Source organism: Callospermophilus lateralis, chromosome 19 (genome assembly GCF_048772815.1).
Source record: "Callospermophilus lateralis isolate mCalLat2 chromosome 19, mCalLat2.hap1, whole genome shotgun sequence".
In the NCBI taxonomy this organism is placed as follows: domain Eukaryota; kingdom Metazoa; phylum Chordata; class Mammalia; order Rodentia; family Sciuridae; genus Callospermophilus; species Callospermophilus lateralis.
The window spans coordinates 33,747,683-33,769,424 of NC_135323.1; the positions used below are offsets into that span (position 1 = coordinate 33,747,683).

The following is a 21,742-nucleotide window of genomic DNA, read 5'->3' on the forward strand; positions in this document are numbered from 1 at the left end:
TTATTCCCCTCTGTAGGGACGGACTGCAGAGCACCAAGCCTTCTCTGGACACTGACACCAGATCTGTTTCATAGGCGAGCATCCAAAGGAGTCAGGTGTCCTGCGACTCCTGGCTCTACAACTGTGGGGACACCAATGCTGAGTGGGATTGGGGCACAATCCCACACACCATTAATTTACTTTTCTGTGGTAGCTTATCTTCCTTCCTGTTTTTAACACATGTGAGATCTATAATGGTGTTATCTGGATTTTTAATTTATCTCATTAACTGTGCAAATCTCCGTTTTATCTCAGCTATTCTTGTATCATATCCTGAAGCTTTTGTTTCATAGAATCTATATGCTTGGTAATGTTGCATGATATCAAGCACTTTTGAGCAATGCTTTTATCTCACAGTTTGGCTTTTTTTCAGATTTGGTTTTGTATTTGCCTTTTGCATGCTGTTCCCCAACACGACTACTAATTTGGCTACAGTACTTCAGAACTGCCACTTCATTTCTTTAAAACTTTCTCAAGCTTAGTTCTCCAAGCGCTGAGAACCTTTCTCAGCAGTTCTCCAGGTCAATCTCCCTGATACCATTTCTACCTATTTTCTTCTCAGGTTAGAAATGGAATGTGACAGACAGAGGTTGCTTTCAAAGCATGTTTGAGGAGGTGAACAACAGCTGAAACCTGGTCTGGGCTCAGTGAAGTCCTATTTGGTGACCTAGACCTCAATCTCACTCCCTAGCCCCTGAGCCTGGCTCCAGCCCAGGGCTCTGGAGATGGTGCAGTTTCAGCGTGACTTGGTCCTTTACTTCTGAGGTCCCCTTCTAACTTTTCCCTGGGCTTATATTCCAGATCCTGGGTCTACTTCTCCCCAGATCAGAAGGTGTTGGAGAGAATGTTCGGGAAGTCCGAGGTCAAGAGGTACCACCGCACTAGAATCGTCTCTCTCCATCCTTGACTGTAGTGTGCATCCATCCTCACATGAGTCTCCTTTCTACTCCTGCCCCCAAGTCTAGAATCAATTTGGAAATCAAAACAGGAGTCAGACAGATGGAGATCAAAACACTGGCTTTCTGACTACAGAGCTTGGTTTCAGATGTGCAGCCAAGTAGGGCTTGCTCACTAGCACTGCTGGCAACACAGGCCGGGGGCCCTGCGGCTGGTACAGGAAGAAAGGCTACGGCACACTCCTAGGGGCAGGATGGCTTTGAAGAGAGTGCTGTGCCCTGCCTGCCCACATTCTCCTCCTGAACACACTAGACTACCAAGTTGCTCCTCCTTCCCTGAGCACAGGGGCAGAGGGATGGTGAGAGAAGGCAGGAGAATCCAGGCAGCTGAAATTCCTGTCCAGGACACAGGAGGCTAGGAAGATACAGAATCTTACCCCAAACAGTGGAGGGCCCTCGCCTACCCTGGCAGGGTTATTCCCAGGGTCATATGCAGTAACAGACAAGGTACTTTCAAAATGCATGCTCCCTACATGGGGCGGTTTCCCTCCCACTGGCCGGCTGCCTTCCCTGAAGTCTCAGAAGTGTCTGTCTGCACATGGACACTTAATAGGCAGTGGGTGACTTGGCTTCCCTGGGTTATTTCCTTTAATGACACATCTGCTCTAACTAGTATGTTCTGGTGGTCCTGGTTTGTTTGTTTAAAAATAGTTTCACTGCTTTATAGTCATACCAAACACGTACTGATAAGAAGGTAAATGACCAGATTTCTATTTCTTAATTTTAACTTGCTAATCTCCCAGGAAGTTTCTCGTCTTGTTCCACATTACTCTGCAAGGTTAATGCTTTTTGACTTATGTCTATCTCATCAAGTCATCAGAACCCTGGGAAAAAACATTTCCTTTCCCCAACCTCAAACTAAAATTATAGAACTTCACTGCCTTGAAGGAAAAACATCTAAGTGGCCACAAAAATATAAACAGTTACTAGTCACCTTGTGTGTGCTAAGAATTGTAGGTAAAAACTGAGTATGAGGGTGAGTGTGGTGGCACATGCCCACAATCCCAGCAACTTGGGAGGTAGAGACAGGAGGATTGCAAGCTTGATACTAGTTTGGACAATTTATCAAGGATTTGTCTCAGAATAAAAAATAAAGAGTTGGGGATGTAGCTCAGTGGTAGGGCACCCCTGGGATCAATCCCCATAGCAATAATTAATTAATTAATTAATTAGTTTAAAAATGGAGTATATATAGATTTTTAAAAATCCTATTAATGGGGGGGGGGCGGGCTGAAGTGTAGCTCAGTTGTAGAGTACTTGCCTAATATGCATGAGACCCTGGGTTCCATTTCTAGGACCTCTAAAAAACTAAAAAAAGAAATAAATTCTGCTAATAAGTATTATAGAAATTGTAAAAATAATGTCTGCAGCGACTAGTCCCTCTAAGTTAGTCAGCAGCTAGTCAGAAGTTAAGTGAGGCTTTAAATAACAACTCCCTTTCCTTCCTTGGTTAATGTTAAGTCTTTGGCTTGGAATACTGTGTATCTTGTCTACAAAGATGAACAATATTTTCCCCTGAAAATTAATGCAACTGTGTCACTTGGAGCTTTGTCAGTGACTGTGGAGGTATGTGCACCTTGACCAACACCCAGCACTGAGCTGTCCTGTAGAGATTTCTCAGCAGTCTGAACCTGGGACTGGCCCTGGATGCTGCTAGCATAGCCAGGAGAATCTAATCACACATCCAATAGGCACATTTACAGCCAGGCAAGGGCTCCCTGTCCTGTCAGTGGTATAACCAGTAATGCTTCAACCCCCCCCTCCCCCACATTGCCCTCCTCTGTTGGGCTTCTGGTCCCAAAGGAGCTGTCTAGGAGAGGAAGCTCCAGGAGAGGAGGAAGTGTCTCTTCCACTCAGGCTGCACACATACCACAGAGCCCTGAGTGATAAGGAAGGTCTTCCTCCACATCCACCTGGCCCTTCCTGGTCACAGCAGGAACCCACCTGTCTGTTCCAAACAGAAACTGGAGGGCTTGGTACAGCCACAGTGCACAGTCATGGGAATACTTCCTCAGGATAATGACAACAAAATCCAAATTATTTGCACATGAGTGTCTCTTCAGCTTCTGGTTCTGCTCAACTCAAGTTCCCACAGTCATTTGATTACCTAATGCCTACAGCACTGGCTCACTTCAGTGATACTAAGGTTAGTGGTCTGATGCAACAGGGCTGAAGCTTTAGACCAGATAGTAAAATAGATGCCAAAATCTAGACAAGGATGCTATTCAGTGGGCATCAGCAAGGGTCGGGGACTAATTCCCCTGGACTCCATAACAACCCATGTGCTGCTCTCTGTCTACATCTTCCTGCTCACAAACCCTCCCAGGAGTAAGGACTGTCCCTTTACTGCCATATGGATGCTGCATATCCGAAGTTCAAGTTACAAACCAGCTGATTCATGAAATCAACACAGAGGCTTGGGCAGACAAACTATGCAGAGGGCAAGTTATGCCTTCTATTCTCGAAACCAATGTCCCTGGGCATACCTGAACATTCAATCCTGAAGTAGACACATACAGTTCTTTTCTTTTGTGGTGCTGGGGATAAAACCCAGGCCTCACCCATGCTAAGCACATGCTTTAGTACTAAGCCACATCCCCCTACCCCAGTTCCAACAACAACAACAACAAAAAGAGAGATGTCTCGCTGTGTTGCCCAGGCTGGTCTTGAACTTGTGGGCTTCATGGATCCTCCTGTCTCTGCCCCTGAGTAGCTGGGTTTACAAGTGCCTTATCACACCTGGCTCTTCAAGACAAATACCTTAACTGGCAAAAGAAACATACAGAAAAACTATTGCATGGGTCAGAAACTTTACACTCTGCTTTCCCTTAAAGGACAGTTGACACTATGTAGCTTTGTCCAGCCATTTGATACAAGAGGAAAGAAGACTCAAATTCATTGTTTGAATACAAATAAATAATAATAGCTACAGAATAAAATGCACCAGCCTGTCTCTTAAGCAAAGTACCAGGTCCATTACACTATATAAGTTTCTTGGATTTGAAGATAACCCTATAATTACATCTCTAGATAAGCCTCAAGTTTAAATCTTCAGCTACATTTTAAAAAATGATACCATCCATGGACCCACTCTCAACTATGTAACAACAAAATGATTATGAGCTGTCAACTGAACCTTGTTCAGCATCTAGCAGCTATGTTCCAAATCTCACCCTACAGGTGACTAAAGGCCAAAAACTGCTCTCTGACATGATTGGTTACAATGTAAACTTGGAAGCTGGAGGGCATTTAGGGCTCTGAATCTCAACAATGGCCAGAGGGGTGTGTCTGTATTTCTCTCAACTGATGGAAAAAGATGCTTTTGGTTTCGGGCATTACTAAAAAACCAACCATGTGTTTCCCAATATAAAAGTAAATTTGCTTACTTAAATGAAATTTTCCAACAAGGCAATAAAAACTCAACTGTGCTCCAGACACCAGAAGCAGCTTTGTGCTTCTGCTCTCACGCAAACCCACTGCAGCATCGAGTCCCAAGCAGTACTTTGTGAGCCCAAGACATGCAGAATCTTGCAGGCAAGAGTTGCAAAGTGCTTAAAAACACAAATTAGCAGCTGGGCATGGTGGCTCACACCTATAAGCCCAGCAGCCTTGGAGGCTGAGGCAGGGGAATCACAAGTTCAAAGCCAGCTTCAGCAACTCTCAGTGAGACTCTGATTGTAAAATTAAAAGAAAGGGCTGAGAATGTGGCTCAGTGGTTAAGCACCCCTGGGTTCACTCCTGGTACAAACAAACAAAACAAAACCCAACAACAAAATACGAAAACCAAAAACCAAAAAAATGCAAATCAGCAATGTTGGTAGTCAAAGTTTTAAACACAAAAAACAACAAAATTCTAAAAAAAAAAAAAAAAAAAAAAAAAAAAAAAAAAAAAAAAACAAACCCAAAAAGTAAAAGAAAAAGAAACTTCCAAAAAGTTAGCTTAATCTTAACTATTCTACAATAAAAGTTCTTAATAATAGTTCCTAGACCACTTGTAGGCCCACTCTTGGAACTTAGGGCATTCAGAAAAACCCCTTGGAATGATGTGAATATACATGAATTTTCCAGGGATCAAACCCACAGCTTTTAGCTAGAATGTGATGAATACAGGGTATGTCACAATCTATCACAATCTGACCAGTTGCTTTGACTAGGAAATTCCATCCAGCTCCTGTGCTGAGTCTCCTTTTAATATTGCTCCCTGTTAGAGTTTTCTTCATTGATATCTGAGTGTGGTGGTATACATCTGTAATTCCAACAACTCAGGAGGTTGAGGCAGGTGGATCAAGTTTGAGGCCAGCCTGAGCAACTTAGTGAGACCTTGTTCCAAATTAGATAAAAATTAGATAAAAAGTATAGCTTAGTGGTAAAGCACCCCTAGGTTCAATCACCAGCACCCCCAATAAATAAATAAGTAAATAAATGAAAATAAACAACAATAACAAAACCAATTTCACTGGTAGACTTCTGTAGCACTGAGCTGGTCTCATTTGTGATTCCTACTATACCTGTTGAAATCTTGTAGAGCCTTCCAAAGCCAGCTCAAATCACACCTCCTGGACAAGGCCTTTCAGCTTCCTCAGCCAGTGTTAATCTTCCCTGTTCTCCCACCAACTCACTACTTCCACAGTGGTGCTTACAGGGTGTACATTCACACTCTATGTTAAATATATCTGTGCAACTGTCTCTCCAGTTTAACAGATGAGGGTTGAGAACAGGCACTTTTCATTGACTACTCCTTCTGCCACTAGCGCCTAGCACAAGGCCTTGCATATTTGTTGAATGTAATTTTTTTCATTTCATTGTCAACAGTATCAACAATTCAGTTGTCAATTCTTTTGTTTCAGAGACCACCCATTCTAATAATCAAATCTTCAAGAAGTTTCTAAAATCAGCAACACACACACACACACACACATACATACATATTCATAAGGTGGAATTATATTGGAGTGGTTAGAAGAGATACCAATGCAATTATGGACATGGTATTATGTATATTCAACAAAAAACCTTCAAACAACTTATTTACTTCTAACTGGATATGAAATTCAGTCATTAAAAATGTTCTTGAGCCAGGTGCAGTGGTATACACCTATAATCCCAGCTACGCAGAAGACTGAGGCAGGAGGATCACAAGTTTGAGGCCTCCTTGGCAACTTAATAAAACCCTGTCTCCAAATAAAATAAAAAAGGGTAGGGATGTGGCTCTGAGGTAGAGCACTTGCCTCACATGTATGAAGCCTTGGGTTCAATCCAATGCACTGCAAAAGAAAACAGAAAAAAGAAAAACCCAAAACCCTCTTGTAATGCATGATATCACACACAAGAGGCTATGGAACCAGTATAAATCAAATCCAAGCTGGGTTTGAGCTTGTGCCAAGTGGAGGTATTAATTTGGAGCAAACTCCAAATATCAAACACACGAACTTTAAGGAAAGCCCACTAAGGAAATGAGAGAGTTTCATCTTTAAGATTATAAAAGAATGAACCAGTCTTACTGGAACTATTTATAGCAAGTCAAAGCAACTAGTAGATTCACATAATTAACTGCAGAGGATGGTTGGAGGTAATGAAGTTAAAGAAATCACATTCAAATTCAGGCACACCTGTGATCAAGAGGGATGAGCCCCACATCTAGAATCAAAGAACAAGGGGGATAAGACTGCTGTACCATCAAGATGGAGTATCTCCACCCCTAAAAAATCTTGGATATAACATGGCAGGCTATGGGGCGTGACAGCACATGCCTGTAATCCCAGCTACTTGGAAGGCTAAGGTAGAAGGACTGCAAGTTCGAGACCAGCCTCAGCAACTTAGCAAGACCCTGTCTCAAAATTTAAAATAAAATAAAATGGCTGGGCAGAGCACCTGGTTCAATCCCCAGTACTGCAAAACACAGTATCAAGAAAACACAATAAGCAAATGTGGGAAAGAAGGTAGGCTGCCTCGGAACCTCTGGACTTGAAGGACATGCTGGTGAGTCCCCTGGGTATCCTGTTACCTCCTACCCACACAAGTCAGGTGTTGCAGAGGGCAGCTGGAAGAGACAGGAGGCAGAGGAAAAAAGAGCCCCAAGATGAGCCAGTTCCTGGCAAATGCACCTAGAGAGAGGTGGGATTACAGCAGGAGACCCTTTGGCAATGCCTACTGTTATGGTTTGGATATGAGGTGTCCCCCAAAGCTCACATGTGAGAAACCCAAGAAGGTTCAGAGGAAAAATGATTGGGCTGTGTCTTAACCAATTAGTGAATTAATCCCCTCATAGGGATTAGCTGAGTGGTAACTGAAGTGGTAGGGTGTGGCTGGAGGAGAGGGGACCTGGGGGCGTGGCTTTGAAGCACATATTTGTATCTGGCAACTAGTGACTGACCTCTCTGCTTCCTGATCATCAGGTCACCGCCTTCCCTCTGCCACACTCTTGAGGAATGGAGCCTGCTGTCTGTGGACTGAGACCTCTGAAACTGTGAGCCCCCAAATTCATTTTTCCTCCTCTGCAATTGTGCTGGTCGGGTCTTTTAGTCACAGCAGTGAAAAGCTGAGTAAAATACCCACCCTACTCCAGCCAAACACCAACAAAAACCCCCATATGCCACCCAATGAGGTTTCAGCAAAGTTGTGAGGGGTGGGAAGTTGGTTTTCCGTCATCTTCCTGCCCTGAGGAAACAGCTGGTACTCCCAAGTGGCCCAGCAGGTAGTTCTGGCAGGCCAGACAGGAATCCCACTCCCCCTCAGCCTGAAGAGCACGGTGTCCAAATCCCCTACAGGAATAGTCAGCAGGGCCCTGGGGCCTGAACTTTGGCCTCAAACAGGACCCTAACCCAATGACTAGGAGGTGGCAGGAGGCTGATGCTACAACCCCACTCAAGAAGGTAATAGTCTTGGTGACCTGGAGGTCAATAACCAAAGAGCAAAGAGCTCAGCCATCAGTTCCAGGAGGAGAGAAAACCAGTGGGACTGAGAAAGGATTTGAAGAAATAATACCTGAAAACTCCCCTGAATTTGGCAAAACACATAAAGGCACAGATTCAGTAAATTGTATAATCCCCAAATAGAATAATCTGAAAGAAACCTATGCTCAGATGAATCATGATCAAACTTCTGAAAACTAAAGATGATGGAAAAATCTTAAAAGCAACCAGAGAACAAAAAAAGCATTAATTTACAGAGGGACACCAACTCAAATGACAACATCTTCTCATCTGAAACTGGGAAGGCACATTCTTCAACTACTAAAAGAACTCTACAGCTGGCAAAAAAAAATGTCCCTTAAGAATGAAGGGAGGGACTGGGGTTGTGGCTCAGTGGTAGAGCGCTTGGCTAGCACATGCGAGGCCCTGAGTTCCATCCTCAGCACCACATATAAATAAATAAAATAAAGGGAAATATATATATGAATGAAGGGGAAATAAAGAGGTTTCTTGGATGAAAGAAAGCCTGGAGAATCTATTGCAAGCAGACTTATTCTTAAAGAACAGCCAGCAGCAGTTTTTTTAAACAGAAAGGGAATGAGAACAGAAGGCTGTGAACTCCAGAAAGGAGAGAGGACCATCAGAAGAGTAAGAAAAGGTGCAGATATAAAAGGTAAGAAGAGGACATTAGTAATATTCCACTTTTATATTTATATTTTATGTTTATATTTCTATTTAAAATACTTACATTTATATTTAAAATATTTATATTTATACTTAAAATATTTATATTTGAAAAGTGGAGAGGGTAAACTAAATGGAAACTTAATGTGGTAAAACACCCTTGTCAGGAGACTTGGGTAAGTTACCTATGTATATTGTAAATCTAGAACAACTACCAAGAAATTGATTCAAAATGCAATACTAAAAAAACAATCAAAATGGAGTCCTAAAACATGTTCAGATAGCCCATAAAAAAGTAAGAACAAAACAGAAAAACAACAACAACAAAAAACAAACCCAAAAGAAGAGAATTTCATTGGATTAGATAAAGGGGAATGAAGGGAAGGGAGGGAGAATGGGAATAGAAGGACAATAGAACGATTGGACATAACTTTCATATTCATATATGAATACACAACCAGTATAACTCCACATCATGTACAATCACAAAATGGGAGATTATACTCTATGTATGCATGGATATTTTTTAATATCTTTTTTTAAGTTGTAGACAGACATAATACATTCTATTGTCAATAGAATAAAAAATTTATACAAATAAAAAAATTTCAAAAACCCAAAAGGATTCTCTAAAAAATTTTCAAAAATCCAAATTATTGGGGCTGGGGCTCAGTGGTACTGCACTTGCCTAGTATGTGTGAGGTTTGAGCCTCAACACCACATACAGATAAATAAATAAAGCTATTATGTCCATCTACAACTTAAAAAAAAAGATATTTAAAAAAATCCAAATTACTCCCTAACACATTAATTATTATTATTATTATTATTATTATTATTATTATTAATAACCTTAACTTAAATGCAAATAATCTAAATATTCAAATTAATTAAAATTGGAAGATTGGATTAAAAAATCCACACAAAAGTCACCCCAAAACAATATGGGTAGGTTAAAAGAATGGAAAAACCAGACACCCTGAAAGCATTAATAAAAACAGAAGTGGAGGGGCTCAGAGGTAGAACACTCGCCCAGCATGCATGGGGCACTTCGTTCAATCCTCAGCACCACATAAAAATAAAATAAAGGCATGTGTCCACCTACAATTAAAAAATAAATATTAAACAAAACCCAGAAGTGGGTATATAACTAATAAAGACACTTTCAGCACACACACAAAAAAATTACTATAGATGATTTCCTGACTTACTATGTTTCAGCTTTTTTGACTTTATCATAGTGCAATAGCCATCCACATTCCATAGAAACCTACTTCAATATCTTAATATTGATCTTCTCTGGTCTAGTAGAATGCAGTAAGATATGTGTGATACTGGGCAGCAGCTCCAGCTTAGCCTCACATGTCCTCAGGATTAAAAATTGAACACAACAGTGTACTGTGTTGCCAAGCTAGGATGTTCAGTAGGTTAGGTATGTATTAAATGCATTTTGACTTATAACAGTTTCAATTTACAAAGAGTTGCAAATTGACAGGAAGAGTAATCACATTGTAATTTAAGGGACATCTGTAAAGACAAGAGGGGACATTACATAATGGCAAAGGCTCAATCTATGAGGTAGATAATAATCCCAATTGTTTATGTACCACATAAACACTGACAGAACTAAAGAAGAAATTGGGAGCTTTCATATCCAACCCTCAGCAAGTGATAGAACTACTGAACAAATTTCATCAAGGATACAGAGTCAACAGCCGTGTTAACCAGCAGCATCAACCGACAATATGTAGAACACTCCAACAAATAACAGAATACATATTTTTTCCCAAATGCCTATGGAATATTCACCAACATAGGACCACAAAACATATAACAGATAGACCATATTCTGGGTTATAAAAATAACCTTGACAAATTTCAAAGAACTGAAATTATACAATGTGTGTTCTCAAAACATACTAGAGTCAAACTAGAAATTAGTAACAGAAAGATAATAGAAAAATCTCCAAACATTTGTAAACTACAGCATACTTATAAATAAATAATCCATGAGTCAAAGAAGACATCTCGAAAGAAATAAAATACCCATGAAACTGAATAAAAATGAAAGCAGAACATTCAAATTTTGTGGACACAGCTATAGCCGTGCTGAGAGGGGAAATTGCAACACTTAAAATGTTTATATTAGAAATGAGAAAAGATCTCAATAAGTAATCTAAGTCTCTAACTCAAGAAAATGGGGGGGGGAACAAAATAAATCTAAGGTAAATGGACAAAAGAAGCAAAGAACAGAAATAAATGAAATTGGAAACAGGGAAATGAAGCGGGAGTGGAATCAATGGAATCAAAAGCTGGTTCTTTTTGGTTAGGGGACAAAAAAAAATCAATAGAATGGTAAGCTTCTATGAAGACTGACAAAAATACAGAAAGCAAAAATCATCAACATCAGATCAGAAAGAGAAGATAATCAGTACTTTAATCACTCTTACTCAACATAATACTGGAAGTTCTAGCCTTTGCAGTAAGGCAAGAAAAAGAAATAAAATTCATGCCAATTGGGGAAGAAAAAGTAAAACTCCCGACTTGTAGCTAACAAACTAACATGATGGTCTATGTAGAAGGTTCAAAGAATCCACAGGAAAGCTCTTCTGATGTAATTTTCAGCAAGGTTATGGGATGCAAGACCAAGATATTAAAAACAATCACATTGTTTTCATTAACAATGAGCATGTGGGAATTGAAAATAAGAGGACAATCTCATTTACAATTGCTTTAAAGAAATATTTAAATACTTAGGTGTAAAATTAATAAATCATGTGCAGAATATATATGCTGCAATGTGGAAAAGGCTGATAAAAGAAATCAAAGACTTAAATGAAGGCATACCATGTTTAGGGATTGGAAGACTCAATTTAGCAAAGCTATCAATTTTCTCCCATTTGATTCATATTAATATAATTGCTATTAGCATCCCAACAAAGTTTTTAAAAACAGACACAGCAAAGCTAATTTCTAAAATTTTATCAGGAAAAAAAAAAAGGCACAGGCCCTGAAATAACTAAAGTGATCTTGAAAAAGACAAAATAGGAGAAATCACCCTATCTGATATTAAAATTGAATTATGTAATAATCAACATAATGTGATAGTAGCACAAGGATGAACATACAGATCAATGGAACAGAAAAGAGAACTCAGAAACAGACCTACATAAATATGCCCACCTGGTTTCTGACAAACGCATGAAACTATTCAATAGAGGGATGGCCTTTTCAAAAAATGGTACCTGAGCACCCAAATATTCACAGGCAGAAAAAATGAACTTTGGTTTAAATCTCATACTTTACACAAAAATTAACTCAATGTAGATCACACACTAAAATGTAAAATGTGAAACTACAAAACTTTTAGAAAAAAGTAAGGAAAAAATCTTTGAGATCCAGAGCTATGTAGAATTCTTAGACTTGATGTCAAAAGCATGATCTATAAAAGAAAAATATTTGTAAACTAGACTTCATTGAAAGCAAAAATTTTGCTCTACAAAGCTGCCTGTTAAAGAAATAAAATGCCAGCCCACAGACTGCAAGAAAATATGTATACTTCATCATCTATAACAAAGGACTAGTATTTAGAATATATAAAGAATTCCCTAAACTCAACAATAAAAAAACAAACAACCTAATAAGAAAATGGACAAAAACAGGGAAACACTTTCCCAAAGAAAATGGCAAATAAGCACATGAAAAAATGTTCATCATTATTAACCATTAGAGAAATGCAAATTAAAACTATAACAATCTGGAGGCTAAGGCAAGAGGATCATGAGTTCAAAAGCCAGCCTCAGCAACAGTGAGGTGCTAAGCAACTCAGTGAGACCCTGTCTCTAAATAAAAATACAAAATAGGGATTATGCTCAGCCATAGAAAGCTCGCCGAGCACATGCAGGGCCCTGGGCTTGATCCTCAGCACCACATAAAAATAAATGAATGGAATAAAGGTATTGTGTCCAACTTCAACTAAAAAAAAAAAAATATTAAAAAAAAATACAAAATAGGGCTGGGAATGTGGCTCAGTGGTTGAATGCCCCTCAGTTTAATCCCTGGTACCAAAACAAAACAAAAAGCCACCCCAATATATAAGATGTCATTATACACCTATCAAAATAACTGAAATAAAAAACAGTGACACCAAATGCTGGCAAAGATGCAGAGAAACTGGCTTTCTTATACATTGATAATGGCAATGTAAAATAGCACATCATTTGGGAAACAAACTGGCAGTTTCTTATGAAACTAAATGTGCAACTACCACATGAGCCAGTAATTGTATGCATGGGCATTTATCCCAGATATATGAAAAGTTATGTAAATATAAATGTATGTACATGAATGTTTAAAGGAGATTTATTTGTAATAGAAACTGGAAACAACCCAAACATCTTTCAATAGGAGAAGAGTTAAATGGTGGATTATTCAGCAATAAAAAGGCAAGATGGGCTGGGGTTGTAGCTCAGTGGTAGAGTGTTCACCTAGCATTGTGAGGCACTGGGTTTGATCCTCAGCACCACATTAAAAAAAAAAAAATGAAATAAAGATACTGTGTCCACCTACAACTAAAAAATAAATATTTAACAAAGGCAAGAACTATAGATGCAGGAAACTACTTGCACTGAATCTCCAAGGAATTATGCTAAGAGATAAGAGCTGATTCTAAAAGATCACACTCTGCAAGATTCCATTTATACAACATTCTTCCAATGACAAAATTATAGAATTGAAGAATATATCAGTCACTGATAGGGTCTGGGAGGGGAGCATAAAAAAAAAAAAAAAAAGAGATTGCAAAAGGGCAACTAGAGAACCTTTTAGTGATGGAACTGGTCTGGTCCTGCCTATATCATTGCCAATATTCTGGTTGTAGTGTTGTAGTACAGTTTTACAACATATTACCATTGAGCAAAAGTGGATAGAGGGTATATGGGATCTCTGTGTTATTCTTACAACTGCACAGGACTCTGATTATTGCAAAATTAAAAGTTTGATTAAAAAAGACCAGGTTTGGTTTCCAGCTCTGCCATCTGCTAATTAGATAGCTGACCTTGAGATTTTAAAACTCTATCTTCAATTTCCTTATTGGCTAAATAGGACAATACCATTTGAAAGTGTTATGAAGATTAAATGCCATACAGAAAGGGTCTGGCACAATATGCATAGCCCAGATTGCTTTAAAAATAGCCTGTTAGTTAACACCAAATCTCTATATAAATATTATTCTGAACAGTATCATTCAAATATCTACAATTAAAGCTACTACAAAGCCATTTACTTAAAAAGTCTCTTTCTGAAGTTATTTTGGCCAAATAAAAATGGGAATGGGGAAGAGGAAAAGATTTTTTGTTGTTTCAAATTAAAAGATGAATTTCTAACTAGCTTTTAAAATCATCACAATGGATAAAATGAGTTTAATATAGAACTACAATTAGTCAAAAACAAATTGGGGCCAGGCATGGTGGCACACACCTGTAATCCCAGCGGCTTGAGAGAGTGAGGCAGGAGGATTTCGAGTTCAGCAAAAGTGAGGCACTAAGCAATTCAGTGAGACCCTGTCTCTAAATAAGACAAAATAGGGCTTGGGATGCAGCTCAGAGGTTGAGTGCCCCTGAATTCAATCTCCAGTACTGTCACCCCCCAAAAAAACAAATTGGGAAAGAACATTTAATATTATTTAACAAATCTTATTTCTCTTGATAAGGAAGTCAGTAAAAGTTAACATTTATATGCATTGGGAAAAGGTTAAGACTGAGTTTTCTAAAATATGCTTTGGGTACCAAGTTAGATTTGAGCCCTCTGTTTCTGAATATTTTTCCTGCATCCTGAACTGAAAGAAACCAGGAGACAGTGAATCAGCCAAATTTGCCTGTTCCGAGGTCTAGGAAAGAAGCAAAAATTAAACTAGTCTTTTGAAGAGAAGTTAAGAGAGCAGGCCCTGAGAGATACTCAAGTGCACTTTACCCCAGAAGATGAGGAGATTTTTGAAGCACACAATTGATCTCTAGCGAGCTGCACTGGGCACCTCCTCTTTAAAGTTCATCAAGTGTTTGGCCAGAGCCCTGACTGGAGGGGCTTTTGAAAGAGGTGAAAAGGAAAGGGATGTTTTATCATTCAAATTATTTTCTTCCCATCACAATCCCAAATGACCTATTTGTGTTGAAATGAGATATTTTAGTAACAAAAAAGTAGGAATACCGGCCTAGAATTCTGGGGCTCAGGATCCTGGCACCACGGCCAGAGGGGAGCTTCCAGGGTGAAGTGAAAGAAATGTCCCAGATTCGATTCTCCTGCCCTTTGCTAAATTTAAAATCCCTCAGGCACCATAAAATTGAGTCTACAGGCAGGTTTTCTGGTAGATAAATGACTCTCCACATCTGCTTGGAGACAACTGTTCCTCAGACCTGTAACTTGGCTTCCCCAAAATGGACTTGGGAAAAGTTGAGGAGTGGGGCATGAAAAGTGTATAGATAAGAAACTCAAAAAGGAAATGACCCAATCTAGGTGCAGGACTGACTCTCTCCTCTCCCCTTCTCATCAGTTTTCTCCAGATTTCCTTTCTCTGGGGCCTTTTATACAAGCTCACAGTAGTGAGACACTGGAAAATGGACAGTCAACTCTATCGTTCCTTCCGCCGCAAACACAGCAAAGATATAAAGGGAGCAAGACACAATGTAAGGATTTTATTTGTATCCTGGTCAAACAAATAAAACTTATAATGCAACAATGGAAGAAATCTGGACACTGACTGGATATTTGGCAACATTAAGGAGTTACTACTTTTACTAATAACCTTTTTCATTAATGGTAATGTGTTTTTGTTTGTTTGTTTGTTTGTTTTAAACAAGGCCTTTATCTTGAGCGATCTTATGTTTTCTAAGGCCACTGTACAACGTCTGGAATTTGCTTGAAGATCATGGGGGCATAGGTGAACCGGGCTGGCCTGGACATGATCGCTGTTGAAGCTGAGAGGTGTACATTATAGTTCTTTCTACTATCTTCCCTACTTTCTACTATACTTCGCTACTTGAAAATTTCCTACTATAAAGTTAAAACTTAAGATTGGTGACTGGTTCTCCTCCAGACTTCACTGCTCTTCAGGGCTTGCTGCTGGCTGGGCAGGGCAAATTCAGCTCCCTCACCCAGCGCAGCTGCAGGGGAAACCCTGGACTCCATCCTGCCAGGGTGCGTCCAGGGGGGCTTTCTCCATCACCAAGCACCCCTCCGCCCCCAAGTCGCCAGAAGTTGGCCAGTTTCTACTCTTAACGTCCCCAAGCACCGGAGAAGGGGCAAAGCCACCAGGCCGACCGGGACTAGGGGGCGTGCGGGAGAGGCCCAGGTGACCCAGGCTAGTGGCCCTCTCGACTCCGCGCAGGGGTACCTGGTCGCGGGAGCAGTGGACAACGCTGCGAGCCAGGCGGCGCCGCAGAGCGGGGGACAAAGCGCGCGGCCGTGGCCCGAGCTTGCGCGCGCCTGGCCGCCGCCACCAGCGCCCACCTGGACACAGGTGTGCGGGCGGGGCAGGGCGGGCCCGCTCACCTTGAGGATGTTGTCGAAGATGGTGTCGCGGAACTCCAGCAGAGCCTTCTGGTCGAATTCGCGGCCGTGAATGATGCGCATCTGCTTGAGGAAGGTGGACTTGCCGCTCTCGCCGGCGCCCAGCAGCAGGATCTTGACCAGGCGCCGCACGGCGCGCCGCTCGCGAGCCAGCAGCGCGTCGATGTCGCGGCTGCGCCTCCGGGCCTCGCGCTCCGCATCGCGCGCCGCGCCCGCCCTGCGCTCGCGGGCCCCGGCCTCGGCCGGCAGCAGGCAGCGGCTGAGGGTGCGCACCACCCCGGACATGGCCCCTCAGGCCGCGGCCGCGCCCCGCCGGGGCCCGCGCGCCATGGACGCCCGCGGCGCGCGCAGGCCGGGCCAGGCGCCGCCCGCCGCTCCCCAGGCCGCTCCGCCGCCGCCGCCCGAGGCCCGCACTCGCCCGGCCGCCGCTCAGCCCGGCTGCGGGGCGGGGCGGCCGCGACGGGCGGGCGGTGCCGCGCGAGGCCCGCAGATTGGGCCGGTGGCTGTCTGTCCGGCTGAACGGGCCCTCGGATTGGCCTGGCTCGCGCCGGGAGGGCGGGCGCCCCTGTCGCCCTCGGGGCGGGGCCGGCACCGAAGAAGGCGGGATCTTTGGGGTGGAGGCGCTTCTCATTGGACTCGCGAGCGAGGTTCTTTCTTTCAGAATGAAAGGGAGGCGGGGTCGTTGGGGAGGTGGAGCGGCCGTCCTCCATGGCCAATTATAATTGCTCTGAGGACACGTCAGTCATGGTGAATGGGCTTGGTATTGGGAGTTTCGCGGAATGGGGCGTGACCAGAAGTGCCAGGTGTACAGAAAGAGTCTCCCTTGGTTCCCAGGTTGGGTCAGCCCCCGGGACCAGGATCTTAGCGGAGCGAACAGGGACGTGGCCCGAAAGCTGGAAAATACCGATAGGAGGTCCAGCTACTCTTGCTATATTTAGGGAGAAATCTGTTTCTAAACCACCTTTTCCCCAGAAACACTGGAAAGAGGCCAGAAATTTCAAGCAAATACACCTTTGAGAGTTGCACGGGACTCCTGGCGACTTTCGAAAAGCTGGCTAATCATCATAATCACCTGAAATTCCCCAGGAAAGTCTTTATATAGCAAAGTGATCGAGAGAGGGCGACCTGGATTTGCTGAGCCTGTGAGTTAAAAACCTATACTCAACCAAGTTACTGGTTATACTGGTTGCGTTACCTTTTAAGGGACCTTTGTGTGTGTGTGTGTTTTGTTCTTAGCAAGTACCTCCAGTAGCTGTGAAAATATAAACTAAGAACATGAACTTGCAAAACAGTACAGTGCCTACCCCCAAATAAGTGCTTGAGGAATGTCAGCTGATTTTATTAGATTCCTTATGCTCACCAGATCTTCTGAATCTGCTGGAAGGAGCCCAGGTATCCAGGTGATTGGTTAGATTTGGGAACAGTCTTAAAGATTATTTTGTCACCGACTTGCCTTTCCACCCCGTACAGGAGAATACAATGAAGGGGAGCAGGAAAAACAAATAACCCATGATCACACAGGGCAGCTGGAACTCTGTTCTTTTAGAACATCTGTCTGCTTCTAATCAGAGAGGGATATGATCAATAGAGAAAAAAAAATTATTAGTGAATGTGATTCCATTATATTCTATGAATAATTTTTGCATGATCCTTTTTTGCATCAAGAAACTTATGCATTCGTTAGGAAGCCAGACTGTTCAAATTACTGGGCAAAGCAGAGTCTAAAGGCATCCCTATTTTCTGCCATGGAGCCATGGATATTCAAGATTTAATCGAGATTTAAACTCTCTGAGGACCTTAAATGGCCATGATTTATAGCATTTGTCACTTGCTACAAATGCTATAAATCATGGCATGAATTTTTATTCCTTTTGAGTCAACATTATTAAGTAAAACAATATGGATAAAATTCGTATTATCTTTGAAAAACGATTAAAAGGAAATCTTGTTTCTTTGTGAAGATCATCTCCGGCAAAAAGCCAAGCACCACTATTACAACAGAAGTGAAGAGGACTAAGAAAGCAGTTTTCTAAAACAGAAAATAGGGAAATTTCAAAGAAGGACAATAGTATTCAAGTCAGAGTTCATCTCATATTCAGTTAAAAAATTGAAGAATTAATTCACAAAATAGAATCACCGAGTGCTTCAGACAACAGGAACAAATAACTTTATATCTTTATAAATAGCTTGATGTCGATGTTTATATAATCATTAAATATTTTAAAGGGTCACTTACATTTTTTAGTGACACATTATGGCATTTTATGGGAGAAATTATATGCTGTTAGTGGTATCTAATTGGGGAATTTGACAAGGTCCCTGGACATATCCTTCACGTTGTCAAGGGGCTAAAGTGCTTCAAATAAACAAGCTTATCTGTGTAGTCAATAATAATCTCTTAATTATCCCCTACATTTATGGCAAGCTGTAATTTTCAAAGTGCTTCCACATACATGATCTCATCTGTCCTTTCCACACTGCTGGGAGGGAGGCCAGTCAGAGGCAACTGTAATAGAATAATCTGAGTCCTGGGCAGCTATCATTGCTCATCAGGAGAAGTCTGCTGGTAATTGCAGGATCTGGATGGGAAGCCTAATCCAGTGTGTTCATCACATACAATGGAGTTGGAGGAAAGCCTGAGAGCCTGGTTGGGAGCCTGGTTCTACCACCCATTGCTTTGTGACCTTGAATAAGTCACTTAATGCTTTTGAGGCTTAGTTTCCTTATCTGTAAAGTCAGGATAAAAATAAGACCTTGATAAGTATTGAATAAGTTAACCTGCAAGGCTGCGGATGTAGCTCATTGGTAGAGTCTGTCCTGATTGCACATGAGACCATGGGTTCAATCCCCACGAAACAAAACAAGAGCCATGCGTGGTGGCATGAGTTTGTGGCCCCAGTTACTTGGGAGGTTAAGGCAGAAATGTCACTTGAGTCCAGGAATTGAAGCCCAATCTGCGACATAGTGAGATTTCATTGCTTCGGGAAAAAAGGAAGAGAGGAGGAAATGATCTGGTTAAATTAAGGCACATTCATATAATGCAATAATATGAAGTTCCTAAAAGAATAAGCAAGACTGAGATTTGCAAACAGATGGCCCACAGACATGCTGTCTGTCTGAGACCACCATGTGTTTAAAAATTGGTTGAGGGGTGGAAGGGATATACTGAATGCTCCTCCCAATTTGTGTTCAGTTCCACCTCCTAAGCCAAGGAGCACCCAGCAGGGATTGGAACATATGTGTGAAACAGTGGACTCATCTGGAATCTCTAGAAAGGGAGCAGCCACAGGACTGTGGCTTCCTAGCTGGGTGGAAGCGGGGGGACCCGGAGGCCTGGAATTAAGCTCAATATTCTGGGATTCCCCAGAGGAAGAGGATCCCTGGGATCCCATGCATGTAACTCCCTTGTGAGGCCCTAGAAGGGTTTTCGGCCCTGGGGAAAATGTGGGAGAGCTACATGGGGTGGGGGGACATTTTCTCCATCTCTGAGTGTGGGAGCTTGCTAACAACTGCATTTGCTTCAACTGGTGGTCATCAGAGGAGCAGCACCTTGTCCATTACACCATTTTTCTCTACTGCATGAGAGACCTTAAAGGCTTTTTCTGAAAGGCCAAGAGCTGTGAGTACAAAAAAAAGAACACAAACTTAAGGAGACCCATGTACCAGAGAAAAGCAGATAAAATAGAATATTTCCAATAGTGGTGAGTAGAATTTCACATCATTATCACCACCATCATGACCATCACCACCATCATCATCACTACCACCACCACACAGTCATCACCATCATTGCCACCTTCACTATGACCACCGTCATCACCACCATTACCTTCATAACCATCACCATCACCACCACTGTCATCCCACCTTAGGAAAACTGTTCATGGCATAAAATGAAAATAGCAAATCATGATTTACAGAAGGAGGAGAGGGAGGAGGAGGAGGTAGGGACACAGGTAAAGAAATAATAAAGTTTCTTTGGCTGATGGTGTAGCAGACCAAATACTCTGTAACCATTAAAAAATATCACACAAACAAATCAAAACTTTAAAAAAGTGTCACTGAGCAGAGCAAGGAAGGCCCCTGTCCAACATCAAAGTGAAAGCAGAAAGACAAAGAATTGAACTGATAAGTTGTGAAACTCCAGCTGCCTGGGGGCTCCTGCTGAAGCCTTTGAATCTGGCCTTCTATCTCCCTGGCGGTGCTGGGGACACAGGAGACCAGAGGGCAGAAGTAGAGATCATCAAAGACAGAGCCTCTGATGGGCCACTGGATAAACCCAGGGCCACAGATATCTGTGCATACAGGGAAAAGATGAAGTAGCCAAATCAAGAGTATGACAAAGTTTATCAATACACTAGGTTTCTCCACGCATATTTAAAATCCCTGAACAGGCAAACAAGACAACATGAGTGAAAACCAGCTCAGATACAGCCAGAAGAATCAGACCCATGAAAAGCTGGGGTACTGAAATTATCAAGTATAGATCACTGAATGAATGTATTTACTTCTAAAGAAATAAAAGAGGCAATTGAAAGTCTCAGTAAGAAATAAGAGAATATAATCAATGCCTGAAATGTGGAAGAAGAACCAAACAACATGTAAATATGAAAAACAAACTAAATAGAAACTTAATGGATGGGTTAAATTGCAGATTGAGACACAAAAAAAAGACTGGACTGGATTATAGGTCTGAAAAAAATTACCCTGAATCCAACACGGACCTGAGATATGGAAAGTGTGATAGGAGAATGAGAGAGAGAGAGGGAGGAGAAAATATCTAAAATATATCTAAGCAGAGTTCAGAAGGGAACAGAAAGAATGAGGAAGAGAGAATCACTGAGAATTTTAAATTGGCAAATAACAAGAAATGCTTGGTTTGGTAAATAAAAAGAAATGCAACCTATAACACACTAAAGTGTATCAAAGACAAAGGGATTTTAACAACAGCTAGAGAGAAAGTAATAACAGCTACAGTGCAGGTAGCAGTTACTAGGTTCTGGATTTTGTCTGACCCTCTGCACTTACTGGCTCTTGCAACCCTCTAAGGAACTGGGTAAACTGAGAGCCGACGTCTCCATGACAGAAGTGAGGCCAGATGGGGAAGTGGCATGTTCAAAGTGCCAAGAGAAAACAGTCACTAACCTAGAACTGGAAACTCAGTGAAAATATCTCCTGGAGAAGATAAAGATGCTTCAGATAAAAACAGGATTGGCTGGGCATGGTAGTGCATACCTGTAATCCCAGCAGCTTGGGAGGCTGAGGCAGGAGGATTGCAAGTTCAAAGCCAACTAGGCAACTTAGTGAGGCTCTAAACAATTCGGGGAGGCCCTATCTTTAAACAAAATATAAAAAGGCTGGGGATGTGACTCAGGGGTTAAGTCCCCATGGGTTCAATCCCTGGTACCAAAAATAACCCTCCCCCCAAAAAAACAGGATTATTTTATACTAATAATTTTATCCTAATCCCTCAGTGCCTCATAATGTGACTATATTTGGAGACAGGACCTTTAAAGAGGAGATTAAGGTCATTGAGGTCATTTGGTTTGGCTCCAACCCAGTCTGACTGGGGTCTTCATAAAAAGAGAT

The 21,742-nt window shown here is 41.7% G+C and overlaps 1 protein-coding gene across 2 annotated transcripts in view; it reads right to left on the reverse strand.

Annotated features, from left to right (window-relative positions):
• LOC143385185 (guanine nucleotide-binding protein subunit alpha-12) overlaps positions 1-16,438 on the reverse strand; it is a 92,755-nt gene extending 76,317 nt beyond the window's left edge. Inside the window, exon 1 of one of the 2 annotated variants that reach the window (XM_076840521.1) lies at positions 16,136-16,438. In XM_076840521.1, coding sequence (XP_076696636.1) covers positions 16,136-16,438 — 303 coding nt within the window. The remainder of the gene's footprint in view (positions 1-16,135) is intronic. The other variant, XM_076840520.1, reaches the window with a different exon arrangement.
• Between the last annotated feature and the right edge of the window lie 5,304 nt (positions 16,439-21,742).